General features: G+C 36.4%; 1 protein-coding gene across 1 annotated transcript in view; it reads left to right on the forward strand.

Moving 5' to 3' along the window:
* The window catches only part of CAMKMT (calmodulin-lysine N-methyltransferase), a 212,813-nt gene that overhangs the window by 166,105 nt on the left and 31,629 nt on the right, over positions 1-15,079 (forward strand). The window contains exons 4-7 of the mRNA XM_029965178.1: positions 3,539-3,599; positions 6,584-6,638; positions 7,690-7,753; positions 12,844-12,910. Of these exons, the coding sequence (XP_029821038.1) occupies positions 3,539-3,599; positions 6,584-6,638; positions 7,690-7,753; positions 12,844-12,910 (247 nt within the window). The remainder of the gene's footprint in view (positions 1-3,538; positions 3,600-6,583; positions 6,639-7,689; positions 7,754-12,843; positions 12,911-15,079) is intronic.

A 15,079-nucleotide genomic window follows, 5' to 3' on the forward strand; every position in this document is an offset into this window, starting at 1 on the left:
TCTCCTACTCTGTACTAGTGGTTAAAGGATACCTGCCAAGAGTTGAAATGTGGGCAGGCATTGCTCTGTGAGCACTGTTTCTCTCCCTTGCCTTCAGACATGCCCCTTCTTGAGGCTCTCCTCTGAACAGCAATGCAGCTTAATTTTTTTATGCAGTCAATAGAGATTCCAGTGTTTTCTGGCAATTATTCTCTGTTTTCACATTGTAATTATCAAGGTGATAAAGAGTTTTAAAACCTCCAGTAAATGCAGCAAAATATTTATTTTTGCAAGAAAACCTCGTTTTTCTCTCTGTTTCCTTGTACAGTGAGATTTTTTAGTCTCTCTGTCTAGGACTTATATATTCATAGGCTTGTAAATATGAGCACCATTTGGAGGGTCTTTTGATATTCTTTTGCCTATACATATGTAAATAATTTACTATCTTGTAAGTTGTTGCACATGCAAATAGGTACCAATGTTATGTATTTCTAATCAAATTCAGAAATCAAAATGAGAGTAATTTGATTTTAAATATGAAAGAATTATTTTCAGTGTGTTCACAGGAAACTTAATCCATATCCATATGTATGTGTTTGCAGGAAACACATTATGCTTTTCGTAACCTAGTGGTTGTTAATTCATAGGAATTGCTGCATTTCTGCATTACAGAGGTATGTTTTGTAACAGAAGCAGAACTATCTTATACTTGCAACTTCAAAATGTAGGTCATTGTGTTGACGAATGTAGGTCAGAGTGAAGGGGAAGAAGACAGAATGCAAACTCCTCCACATGGATCTTTAAGCTGATCCTTGTTTTGAAGGTAAAGAGGCTTATCTACCTGTTCAAGCACGAGAAGCTTTTCCTTTTACTAAAATTAACACAGGTATTCTGGCTTCTGGCTTCTTGGCTTAGCTGGGTGCTTCCACACTTGAGACGTGTTCATGAAAGACCTCCTGACTCCTGCTTCTTTAGCTGCCAGCTGCTTATATCATTGCAGAGGTGATACTTCCTTCCCTATGGGGGAGGCAGCAGGGAGGAGAGATGTGTGCATTGCTGGCATCTGCCTAAAGAAAAGCATTGTCTTTCCAAAGGTGCTTTACCCTTCTCTCAGCACAGAGCTATCTGATACACCTGCAGTTTCAGCTGGTATCAACATTGTAATGGTAGCAGGGGAAAGAACAGTGACCCCTCATAAAAGATTCAGTGACACCATTCAAAGTACCCTTTCAATAATAAGTGTAGAAAAGTGAGAGATGTTTGACTGAGGGTATTGAAAAGTCAGATGTTGAAGGATTTTGCTGCAGTTGACAAGTATTTTTAAAATTCACTCAGGCTGCTATAAAAGGGTTTCAGATTTTTATGTTTGTGGGTGTGGGGTTTTTTTTAATGTGAGATATAAGTATTGTAAATGGTATTAAATTAGCTGTGTCTTCACTAAATATTAAAAAAGCACTTTTATTGCTTGAGTATACAGCAGTCACTGCAAACTGAAACATTCTTTATATTATACACTAAAGTATTTAAACAGTTATTATATTTATTGCAAAATCTGTCATTTTAGCATATTTCAATGCTCAAAAGCATTGAAATGCTCAAAGGGAGATAGAAAACCCTGTACAATTCTTAGTGTATGTTTCACTAAAGGGTGAGTAGTCTTGTGGGAATATTTTGTTTTCACCCTTAGCAAGCCTAAGCAAAATAGCACATTCACAAACACCTGATCAACCTAAACTGACTTAAACAGGATAAATACCAATATTGGATTTGTGGTTTTTTCATGTATGTGTATTATCACTCTATTTGGTTGTTCTTTAAAATCTTTGTAATACAAAACTTATAGGCAAAGTTTTGGACAAATCTTGTCTAGGCTTTTACTTGATCTGCATGCAGGAAAGATATTAATAAATTTTCATTATTAATCACTATGAGTTCAGAATACTTACTAGATGGAAAGGAAGAATTATATTGATGATGTTTACAATCAGGCTCTAAGTGATTTAAAGGAAGACAGTTTTTCTCACAAACTCTGCTTCTGTTAAAAATGTTGTGATGTTTTTAAAGTCTTGAGTACAAAAAAATTGTTAAAAATTATCTAAAGGATGCACATACATAGTAAGCTGCATGAAATTCAGTTGTCTAGAAATACCTAAAGGATGCTCTACATGTCTGTTTTAAGTTTACTGAAACTGTTGAAATGTCTGTAGTTCATAATATTAAGTTTCTGTCTCATTAATTCATAGTGCCGTGTGTTGGGGGAGGGGGGGGAAGCTGACCCTGGATTTTACCTGTAGACAGACATGTAAATGTGTTTTTTCATTGCTGAGCAATAACAGATGAAAAACACATGCAACCATAATTTGGCTGCATAGGCCTTAGATTTATCCTCCTCTAGCTTTGGGAACCTTTGCAGACCTAACTCAAGTGCCCAAGTACGAGTCTGTTTTCCCAGAGTGCCTCCAGCACTGGAGTCTGGAGCGTGCAGGAGAGCGTGCAAGGCACACAGGATCTGTGCTGCCCTCTCCGTGGGCCACGGCGCTTCAGTTAGATGTTCGTGTCAGGTGGAAAACTGGTCTGATGAAACAGGGAGTTTCCTGAGTGACTAGTTTTGAAGAAGTAAATTTGCATGGGTGCCTAAATACTTGCTAATGATGATGATGACCAGTGAAAGTGTTATGATGGAAGCTTATAAAGTCATGAATAATTCAGATTAGGTGAAAAAAGTGAGATTGCTCCTTCTCTTCCCGTAGGAGAACTAGGGGGATTTAAATGAAAATGACAGGGACGCAAGTACAGAAAAGGAGAGAGGAGGTGTTTCTTTATACAGCACGGTAAAACTGTGGAGCTTCCTGTTGCAGCTATGAAAAGTTTACACAGTCCACAGAACAACTAGAAAAATTCTTCAGTGCCTACTAAACAGAACTTACCACTCATATTTCCTCTTCTCCTCAAGAACTTCTTGAGCTCCAACTAGAAATCACACTGTTTTATTGCCCTAGTCCTGCATTTGTCCTTAGCATGTGCTGCTGGTCAGTGTTCCTTACAGTCAGATTGTTGCCTGACTTAACAAAAACTAAGAGAAAAGGAGCTAAATAAAAATGAACTGGGAAGAAATGGAGTGACTAGCATGATTATATCTATAGCTGACGAAAAAGGAGAGGGCTCCTGTCCCCTGCTGGAAACAGGCTACAAGGCAGGATTGGCCTTGTATCTGGCCTGGTACAAACAGGTTGATGTTCATGTGAATGCCCAAATGAGTTGAATTTTATATGACTTTTAAAGTCTTGAGTATTGCACATTTATGTGTAGATATATGTGTGTTTATGTGTATGTACATGTATCTATAAATTTCTGATAATTAGTTGGGATGAAATCTATGAAATATTCAAATCTAATGCTTAAATCATAGGTCTTCTCTTTTTTTCTTTATTCCATGCTTTTATGGCAGATTTAGAAAATGAAACAGTGGGTAGAAGTCTGCAAATGGTAATATGCATTCAAATATTATTTTAGGCAAAAAAAATTCTGTTCTAAGAAAGCGAATATCTTTGTTTTATAGGTCTCTGGCCATCTGAAGAAGTGCTGGCTTACTACTGCCTAAAACATAATGAAATATTCAGGTACAGAGTTAAACATAAAAAGATATTTTCCAATCTGTTAGTTTTATTGTATCTGCATGGTGAAGATTGCTATGATTTAAGTCTTCAGATTAAATTTAAAATGTTCAAGGTGAAAGCATGTTGCTCTTAACAAAGAATTCTGAGCTGCCTTTGGGTACTAATATTGCACAGCAAGCTTTCTGCTATATGTCAAAGACTTTTGATTTCCACTCAAGGCGTTTTATTTCACTTTGATTTTTGGGAAACAAAAGTGAAGCTCCAATCGATCAGTACTGATTGTGAAGGTCAGGAAAAATAAGATATTCTTTAAACTGACATCTGTTGCAAAAGCAAGCAAAATATTACCTGAGAAAATAAATAATAAGCACTGCATGTAGTAGTGGAGGAATTAGCACCACATATAGTAATGGAGTGTTGTGAAATAGTTTTGAAACATCCTGCACTTCTATTTGGGTTTGGGTTTTTTTTTCACATTTTCTAAACTTTTAGAAGACAGCCATCAGGGCTCCAATAGGAACTTCTAAAAATAAAATCCATCCTGCATCCTCTTTCTGTCCCCTTGGGTATACTGAGATTTGCACTTGGAAATCCTTGAAGTTAATTTTCCAGAGGATGAATGGGGTGCAATGAAAGCCATTATAGCAATGCATTTGGAGGCATAAATTGTGTTCTGAGTGAGGGTGTAAGGCTAATACAAGTAAACCAGCTTGGAGTGTACAAAGTCCCTCAGTTTGTGTACATATGGTATTGATAAAATAAGAAAGACCAAGCTGTAAGTCCCTGCCCCTTGTACCAAATCAGCAAGCATATCAACTTGCTCAAACTCCTATCTGAAATCAAAGACCTGGCACCAAAGTGTGCCCTGATTCTCATTCCTACTCTATCAGCTGAATGAAACCCAGCCCATTAGAGGAGGCAGCTCATACATCTAACCTGGCAGCTGCTGCTCCTTCCTCTCAGTTCTGTTGGGCATTGCACTCTGTGACTTCTGCTGCCATAGTGGTGTCCCTGTAGCACTTTGCTGTCCAACCCCACGCAGTGGCTCCTGTGCTCTGTTTGCTCTCCGAGGCCTCTCACAGCAAACCTCCCTGTGCTGCTTATGCAAAGGGTGTTTTCCTAGCTTGGATATGCAAGCCAGGACACTCGGAGACAGTAATCAGTCAAACTGCCAAGGAGTGAATGGGAAGTTTCACATCCTGATTTCTCAGGATTATGCCCTCTTGACAGTACTCTCAGAGTAGAGTTTCTTATTTTAATTCTCTCTAATAAATGTCACTAAATATTGCCTGAGAGACAGATACAACTGTTAAAATTTACTAATAAGGGAACTTTGCACTAAAATAAATTATTTGTATGCATAAATATTTATGTGTATTTGTGTGCATGTATATGCTTATGTACACAGAAATTTGGTTCAAAATGCACTAGAAACCTCACATTAGATACTTTCTATGTTCATTTCAGTAAGCATGACTCTTATAAAGGATTAAGTGCCTTATAAGTCTAATATATAAAACCATATGTATATACTTTTAATATATAACACACTTGGTTTATGGAAATAGAAACTTATGTGAGAAAAACTTATAATCATTCTATTTAAACCACAAACTGCAAATTTCCCACATCTGTTTTTACATTCTCACTGGGTTTATATACAGCTTGTTCCTCCAACCTATGTCCATCTTTTGTCTCGTTTTGATTAAATAGGACAGCTAGACTTTTTTTCAAATAAAATTTGGGGTCTGAGAAAAATAAATCTATCCCATCCAGACAGTGAGCATTAGTACACAGTCATACAGCCTAGTCTGCTCGCCTCAGTGAACAAAATATCAGCATCTCTATACTGATGTGGCATCCTAGATGCTCTTCCTAAATATCAGCGTCAAGTGAGTAGTGAGGTGATACTTCCAGATAAAAATAGATTTTTGGATGTCAATATTTTGAGGGAGAAGAGGAAGTGCACTAAAAAAATCCCAACCAAACCATTTAGCTGAAATTCCATTTTATGCCTGTCAGAAATGTCTTAATGCGAATGTTTCTGCCAGCTATAAATTGCCACAGGTTTTGCTATAAAGCAGTGTGTTCCTAAACTGAGCTTTGCCTTGCCCCAGACGCTGCTTCACACAGTTTCGGTGTGGGGTCAGCATCGCTCCCTCCTCCCCTCTTGGGGCAGGCCATGGCTCTGGAGGACATTCTTTATGGCTCCCCCTGCAAGCTCCCATCCGGCACACTCTCTGCGCCAAATTATATTTCACATGCACGTCTTAATAACAGCACAGTATGGTCTAAGTTAAAAGCAGCCTTTTAGACCATGTATTCAGCCCTTTGATCGGGCTCAGTTTAGGCTCTTGACACCAACTTCGTTTGGTTTTCTGTGGCTTAACCGTTTGCTGTTCCCATCGTTGTTCATAACAGTATTGTTTGTAGGTCACTTGCAGTTTTAAGTGCTAATTGAAGGATCGGATTTCTTCATGTGTAATTGTTTTGTGGCATACAGCTTTCTTTAAAACTTCTCTTTTTAATATAAAAAGGCTTTTAGGCATAACTATATGGAGAGATATATAAATAATATTAATTTCCCCATTTACTTCTCTAGCTGTTTTTGCAAGAATGAATGTGGATTAACATTGTTATCCTTTCCTAACAATTATCTTTCGCTACTCTAGCTAGTTTAGTTCTAAAAGACAGAGCCATTGACAAGGGAAAAAAGGGAACCTTCTCAGATTTTTCAGCTCAGCGGTGGTAATGTTGCACTGAGCACTAATGAGGGAACCCCCACTGATTTGCCTGCTTTGTGACTTTTCTATTTCATAATTATTTTTAAAACGCAAAACGACATGAGGTAGCCTAGTCATGTCTCTACAACTTCCTGGTAGCTCAGTTCTTACTGCAGATGGCAATTTGTTCTTGTAACATATATGTCTCTCTGACCATTTTCATCTAATTTGTATGGGTTCTACCATTTCCTTTCTCTCTTTCAGGGACCTTGCTGTGTGTGAGCTGGGGGGTGGCATGACATGCTTGGCTGGGCTCATGGTAGGTCTTTTCTCAATTCCAATCCCATTCAGAGGAAGAAACAAAAGGAAAAATGTTCCAGTGCCTCCAACTGCTGGGTCAGAGAACTGTCAACAGCCTCAGCTGCGGTCAAGCTGCAGAGTCTTGAGAGACCTTCTAGATTGACTTGCTTTCGTATCATATTGATTTTATGGTTGCCTCGATGAGCAGAAACATTTTACCTCGGTGTAGTCAATATCTTTTGTTGTGACATTCCAGGCCACGTACGGTCTGTCTTTCATTGCCATAGCCGAAGCTTTTTTTTTTTTCAGATTATAGTCCCATTTGCTAAGATACAGGAATAGCCTGGCGAATCACAGTTGGAGCACCATGATATAGCTGCTAATGTTTTGCCTGCATTATTACACCAACAAACATGATCCAGAGCTCTCGGTAATTAGATTCTTTTGAATTAGATTGGCCATTCAGGAGAGTCGTTCACCATTCTCTGGGTTCTGAGTCATGTATTCAGGAGATATTATGTAGCAGTGCAGTGCATTAGACAAGTTTTTATGTCTCTACAAATAAAAGCATATTGTTACACTGATTGGCATTTGACAAACCTGTCGCTCTTATACAATGTGTCGAGGTTACAGCCCAATGTGCGAGCATGTCAAAGCTCACAAAAAAATTACCCTTACAAAGCCATCTGCCTGCAATGCAAAGTTATATGAAGGGCATCAGGCAGTCAGACAGAAGCAAGCTGAAAGGCAGAGTGACAGCCTTGTATGATGGCTCTACTAGATAAACAGAAGCCCGCAAATGAAAGCCTCTCAGAATACCATCATCGGCTGTCACAATGCAATTACGGAACAGAATGATAGCAAGATAGAGGCTCCCGCAAATGGAATGATAAAAGTATTGACTGATTTGATTGAATGATTAAAATAATGCAGACATAAAATGAAAAAAGATTGAAGATTGTTACAGAGAAATAGGTGAGGAAGCATGATACTGAAGGCTTGTCACTCCTGTCTTCACTTCCACACAGACAAGCATATTTGCTCATTGTTTGCTGTGCTCTTTTTTTCAGGTTGCTATTTCTGCAGATGTCAAAGAAGTTCTGTTAACTGATGGAAATGAAAAGGCCATCAAAAGTATCCTTATTCAGATAGAAAACTGGTTTGTTGTGCTCGTTCCTTTTTACTGGCTGAGTAACAATCGATATAAAGACAGACAGCATGGGGTATATTAAGAAAAGTCCCCCATAAGTAATTAAAAAATAGATGTAGAATATCTTGAACAGAGCTACAGCTTCCCCCATAATAAATGCCACATTTTTGCCTTTAATTAAAAATGCAGGTGTTGGTATAGAGCAAGTACAGTAGTAAATATGTGTCTCGTGGTTGAGTGCTGAAAGACTCGCGTGTATGCTGCACGTTACAGGAGGTGTAGTAGTGAATCAAATCATTAGCTCCCCTTCATGTATCCTTTTTGCAGAGGAGCTAGATTTTTTTCCTCTTTCAAATACTAGCCTCTTAAAACATACCCAACACTTGTATATTGTCACGGTTTTCCCAGTGTATATTGAAATGTTTCATTGTTGCTAAGTTAAAACTGCCTACAAATTATCCATTTAGTTTGCTTAATCAATTATCAATTTATCTTTATTTCTCTTGATGTAAGATTGCAAAACTCCTCTGTCCCTTGTAGAAAGTATTTTATTGTATTTTTTTATAATAGATTAAATTGCTATCATGCCCTTCTAATATGAACATACAGTTCAGAAAATTGAACTGGACTTGGGCTAAGAGATAGAATGAATGAGCATAATTTGTGGCCACATTAAATATCAGCACAGAACAAGAACAGATATATACAGTGAATACTAATAACCCTTAGAAATTGAGAGGGAAAAAAGGAAGATATCTATTTGCTTTTGTTCCTTGATAATCTTTCCATTTACATTTTTAAGGCAGGCTAATTTTTCAGGTTTTGGCCACTGCAGCTTCAGAATTATTTAGATTTGAGTTTTGTATGTATTTGAGAGCTAACATAATGAGCACTTACTGAAAAAAAAAAGTTAAACTAATCCATGGCTTAAATAAATTGCAGTTGCTGATGCCTGTTAAAACAGGAGACATTAGCAGTGCAATAATATTAGCTACTACCTTTTAAAAACACTTTCTCAGAGGTAACTGACTTAACTATAATTGCTTACAACACTTGAACAATTTCATGTTATAAACAGCCAATCCCAGATCATATCTGTTAAAACTTGAAGTAAGCCTGCTAAAAGTCTCCTTTTTCTTGAAAAGGCAAGTTCTCAGCTGTGTTTCAGGGATCCTTACTTTGTTAAATTCTAGCGTGTTAGACTTGTGTCTTAAGGAGGAAGTATTCATTATTCTGTGTATTTTAATCAGCACCACCCTTTCCAATCTTTCTTCCGTGTCATTATGAAGATAAAAAATTTGGCAGCAAAGAATTGTTTCAAAACTAGCCTAACAAAACAAACTAGTGTTGCATAGAAGCATAGGTGTTTAACAAAAGGTCATTTTACTCACAGAAAGCTTCAGGTGGACTCAGTAATCATCAAGTCAGCAAATATCTTGCATAGCAGATTCCATAAAAATACCTGAACTTTTTTGAAATGTAGAAGTCTTTTATAGTAAGGAAAATTGGCAAGTGCCAAAAGTATTCACTCAGTCTTTGGAATTAAATAAAAATGCTTTTATTCATGAAAAAGATACTGTTAAAGTAATCTAATTATCACACCTTAGTTTTTGACAATATGTTTTAGAAATATCTTCTGTTTCCAAAAGTCCTACAAGAAGTCTTCATCTGTATTCACTCAGTGAATCCCTAACAGGGAAGCCATTGGTGAACGGCTCTAACAGGAATTTATTTTTCTTTTTTAACATTTGGTGCTCAGAAGGCTCAGCATTCAAAGTGCTTTTATTGTGTTGGATTTTACAATGGGCTTAATATTAGCAGGGTGCCAAAGTGCAGCAGGCTAAGAACTTTACCATGTATGTGGAATGTATTCTTAAAAGTGCACGTAATAAAATTTATGTTGCATTTTATGTGGTTTATGGATTTCAGTAGTAATTTTATGATCTGTCTTATGGTAATTTTCTTTTGCACTCTTTTGTATAGTGACTCGCTGTAACAGAAGTTTAGACTAAATTTAGATCTGTTTCAGCCACACCAGACTCACTGAAATCAGTAAGAATTTTAGGTGTAATTGGAAATAGCATTTGAGCCCAAGTGCCACTGACTACAAATGACCTATTTCTGCTAATTTTTATTATTGCTGATGGTACTTTTTAATTGTTTAGCATACCCAATTAAGGTAATGTGGGGTAAAATACTGTTTTCTTTCCTAGATTCTGCTCTTCAAGAATAGTTAATGCCTAGTATTATGCTTTTTATGTAGGTATTATAGATTAAAATAATCTTGTTTTAAAATTACTGTTTATATCTTCCCTTTAAATTTCTTAGGAAGCTTAAATTACATGCCAGTCATACTATAATATTCAAAAATTACTTTCCAAAAAGTAAAAGTGGTTGTCAACAAAAAAGAAAAAAAATCCCTGTCAGAAGCCAGGAAATCACCAAGCAAGCCTGCTAATTATTCTTAATGGGCAAGATGAGCACATTAAGAAACAAATGAATACATCAGTGAAATGTAATTGAAAATCGACCTGGCAATAGTGCATTGCATCTGAGAATCTGCCTTTGTATTATCAACATCATCACAATTATTGTTGTTTTTGTTATTGCTATTGCTATTCAGTGAGCATAACTAACAGATTTGCTTTGCAAAATCTCAAGCTTTTTAGGATTTGATTTTTCTTTTAATTTTTGACATGCTTCCTATTGATCTCCATTTCGTACTGCCACGTGAAGGATTCACTATGTATGTTTTCAATATCTGTATTAGGATATATTACTGAAATGTTAGAAGTTAGAACAATTTACAAATTAGTGAATTTCAAATAATTGTTGTCATTTTCACCCTCTCACTGTGAAATATATTGCTATATTTTATATTGATCCATGGTCTTATGTATTATGTTTATGGAGGTTTTTAAAAAGATATTATGATTTGAGGTGCTAATCCCTTTAAAAGACTTCACTCTAACTCACTGGTTTTCCTTATCATGAGGAGGTTTTAATTGATCAAATAGATCATTTATATAGCAAAATCGATAAAATAAAGACAGATGTTACTCCTTTTGCAGCCTTGTTCCAAACTTTATTGTTTGTTTAGTGTGTTTTATCCAAGTTCTTTCAGGATGATTTTAATAAGGAAAGTATTAAAAATAAAAAGATAGACATATCAAGTGAATAATAGAGCAAAGTTATCAGATTCATCCCCATTTGTAATTTTGGGTGATATGCGTTCAGATACAAATTTCTCAACTCAGGTAATATCTGTGACATAAGTCAGTCATCAACATCAAATTCTATTTCCTCAGAACACTGGAAGCATCTTTATTCAGTTTGACATGTCCAGATCCAAGGATGAGGTTCATTTTAGTAAAAATTCTCTCCTATTTCAGAGAGGCTGTGTACCTTCTGCCTTAGCTCTGTTTCACACCATGCACTAGTGACTTGAACTACTGTCTGAAAGCATCGATAATACAAAACATTGTTGCAGTGCACTATAATGGCCATTAAAATAAAGTGTATGGATCTTTCAACAGTCCTGGGAAATTTAGGTTAGAAGGGTCATGTTCAGCCTGAATGCCTGAAGACATGGGCTCATAAATTATTTAAAAAAGCCAGTGTTACCATGTTTATAACCATTATTAAGAGTTTTGCTCAGTTATATAGTTTAAGTGCAGTGTATTAATTTATCAACAATGTTATTTCTGCATCTACTTAAAAACAGCATGCTTTGCTCATGGAGTTACTTATGCCTTCCTATTGCTTCACAGGTATAGACCATTCATTTACTACTTCTCATTACATATTGTGGAAAAGATTTAAAAGGCACATCCAAACTACAGAGATTTGTTTAAACCAGTTTTCTGTCATTTGATTTCTAGTTTTTTGCTTTAGAAAATTCCATTGTTTGGATAGAGGCTTTCCTAAAATAACTTTTCTTAAATGACCAACTCTGTTAGGAAGGCCAATTATGTGATTTCAGCAAAGCAAATAAAAAGATATATCAATGATATTTCAAATTAGCCTGACACTAGTGTTCAGTTTTCTTATAAGAGCACTTTCAAAAAATTTGACATGTTTTGTGGACCGAGAAACACCTTCCTAATTAGCGTCAGATTTCCTGTACCTTAAATAAAAAAGAGGGATCATTGGCAACCTTACCAAAAGTGTCTAAGATAATTTTTTATATTTGAGACTGAATCATTCAAATACATGAGGATTCACCTTGAGTGGCAATTAGTATTGTCATAGTTTTCACTTACTTGATATACTTTTCCTTCCAATGGCTTCTCACTAACCACAAATGATTGATTATGAAGGTTATCTTTCTAGCAACAGATGGTTGGGCTCAGCTTCCCTGGAAACTTTTCTTTGATAGCCTTTGCTTTCACCTGCCTGAATGGCTCCCCAAATTTGTGACCTGATCTTGTAAACTACAAGAAGCTGAGACATGAGGCTGAGGCAGTGTTGTGGCACCTAAGGGGAAGAAAAGGCATTTATTGCTTTGTACTCTTTTATGGTGGTTCCAAAACATTCTCAAGAAAGCAAATGGACTAGAAACTCCTTTGCCTGTAGGTTAAAGTGATCCTGTTGTGTGTTAGAGTCACCCAGACAGAACCAGGAACAAAGATGTGTGTCTTGTGGCAGGGCAGGTACTCAAAACCCATAAGCCTCCAAAATCTCAGCACTGGGATATAGTGATACAGTCAAAAGCAGCACAAACTAAACTGGACATTTAGTAACCATGCTAAAAAAATTCAGTTAACATGGTTTTAATTCTTATATTTGTAAATAGTTGCCTTTAAATATATGTAAGGTATGGAAAGTCTTTTTTCAGTTCCCTCTATAGCTACCGGGCTAGAAATTCCTTAAATGAAACAGTAAATAGAGGTAGGCAATGGAGAGCAAATTGCTGCATAGATATATGGCTGATGTGCTGGAGAAGTTAGCACAGATTAAAGAAGACCAAACAGATGAGAGACATTATGCAGGTATTATCAGTGGAAAAGAATGGGGTTTATTATTTTTATTATTGCTCTAGTTTTGTAGGTAATTCTTAACAATTATGCTGCAGATGTAAATGAGATCATCACAAGAAACCAAAATGCTGGAGTATTTAAGGCTCAGAAAGTGTCAAGCCGGTAAGATTCTACTAAAATTTCTTCTGAAGATTCTGTTAAACTCTTTTACTGATTCTTGCATGTAATTCTGTTTTTAATGTAGATGTGAAATGTATGCAAAAGTGTGAAAGTGTGACCTATGTTACTGATGCTTACACAGATGTATGTATAGTATAAGCAGGTAAGTGGTGCAAGACAGAAATTTAGAAGTATTAAAAAAAAGTTAATTGCTTTTTAACATAGGAAATACAGCATGATTATCTTGGTGACATAACCTCTCTTTATCTTCTTTTAATGTAGACTATGTCTCTTCAACCCATGGTTCAGCGCATGGGTGAAATATGTCTTCTTCAGTCACCACTACCCATTGTACTGAATGTCAGGCTTGGAGTGAATTTACCTAAATCACCGACAGGTTTCATTTTATATAGCTCTGAGAATTCAGGGTTGCAACAAATCCCATTTGCCCTCAGGTAGATGTTGTTGGAGCATCCATGGGAAGTTTTTTGGTCATCCTGTCTGTGCAATCCATATTGAGTTGTCACTGCAAGGACAGATAGGGAGCATGGGAACCGGGCACAGTGTGCTGGGGCCCTTCTCTTATTGACTATGACTTAAGGTGCAGGCTGCACCCAGCATTTTTTTCATAGTGCACCTCCTGTTTTGTCTCTGAGTTAACCCTGATGGCACACTCTGGAGGGTGAGCATTGTAGAGGTGTAAAGATTTTGGTTTAAGATTTTCTCCAGAGCCTTTCATACCCATCCTGTAATAGGTGGTAGCACTGAACTGTTTAACTGTCTGCTTCACTGAGGTATCTCCAGGTACAGTAGGGACTGGAAGTAGCTGAAAAATTGAAGTGTGTTCATTTCTTGCAGTATTTTAAAAGTAAATTGTAAAGTACTTCATATTCCTGGCATAGAGTTAAGAATTAGAAGATGGCTACCTGAGAGTAAATAGTGCACTCTTATTTGTGTGTCTAAATATTTCTTTTTGATGGCTCACATTCCAGAATGACTCTCAGTTCTTCTAAAAGTGACAAAAGTAAAGCTGAAAAAGGGCTGAGAAAAGCAAACTGTTAATGCAGAATAAGCTTACTAACATAGAGGGTTAAACCCATACAGTTTTAATGGCTATCATTCATGTCATTTAACCGTATGCTTATGGAACCAATCTGTGTAGAGAAGTTCTTTTAAGTGAGCACTTAGGGCTAGAAAAATTCTGCCTTCATTAGGGTGTATGGATACATAACTTAGAGATACAACTCTGCATCCTAATAGGAGCCTGCCAAGTAGACAAAGGCCACACAGGCCCCAGGTCTTTCAGGTTCCATGTGTTGAACACCTTTTGTGAGCAGAACTCCTCAGACACTGCTGAGGAGAGGCTGTGTGGTACGTCCATCCAGAAGCTTAGATTCTGTAGATTTCCACTTAGTATGAGATTTCAGATTTCATCCCTTGTCAAGACTTCAAACCTGGTCTTTTAGATATCAATCAAAAGCACATTTTCTACACTGTCCTCATTTACATTTATCTAATGCTTAAGGTCATTTGTGATCATTTGAGTGTATTTCAGCATATGGAATCAGTGAATAATAGATTTCAGCCTCACGCTGTGAAGAAAGATTGTGTTTTTACAAGACATGATGTTGTTTACTGGGTGTTAATAATCACTAATTAATAAACATATCTAGACATCATAAAATGTTGCATTTTAAGGAGGAAAAAATGTAAAGTGTTTACCTTCTTGAGTGCAGTAGCATTTGGGGCCTTATTTGCATAAATAAAATAATTAAATTACAAAATAATGTGAAGTACTATATGAAAACAAGGCTCGTTATAATAAATGCTTGATTTGATTTTTAATTCCACCTTCTTGAGGCTTTTTTAGTTTTGTTATAACAGCATAAAGTTTTATAAAATGAGTATTCAAATGACTGTCTAATGGATTGATCAGTCCTTCAGATTTAGTAATGATGTGTGATGAAGACAGTAACAAAGTTATATGATCCCTTCTCAATGCCTTGAAGAAACTAAAAAGCTGATGTAAAGTCTGAAATATTACTGTAACCTTGATTCACTTTTCCTACAACTGAAAATCTTAGTTACATAATGGTTATGGGGAGAAAAAAAAGGAGAAAAAAACCCCCAAAACGAAACAAAACAAAACAAAAAAAAGAAGAAAATGTAGTG

Source organism: Manacus vitellinus, unplaced genomic scaffold (assembly GCF_001715985.3).
Source record: "Manacus vitellinus isolate BGI_N305 unplaced genomic scaffold, ASM171598v3 scaffold_8_pilon, whole genome shotgun sequence".
NCBI classification, from domain to species: domain Eukaryota; kingdom Metazoa; phylum Chordata; class Aves; order Passeriformes; family Pipridae; genus Manacus; species Manacus vitellinus.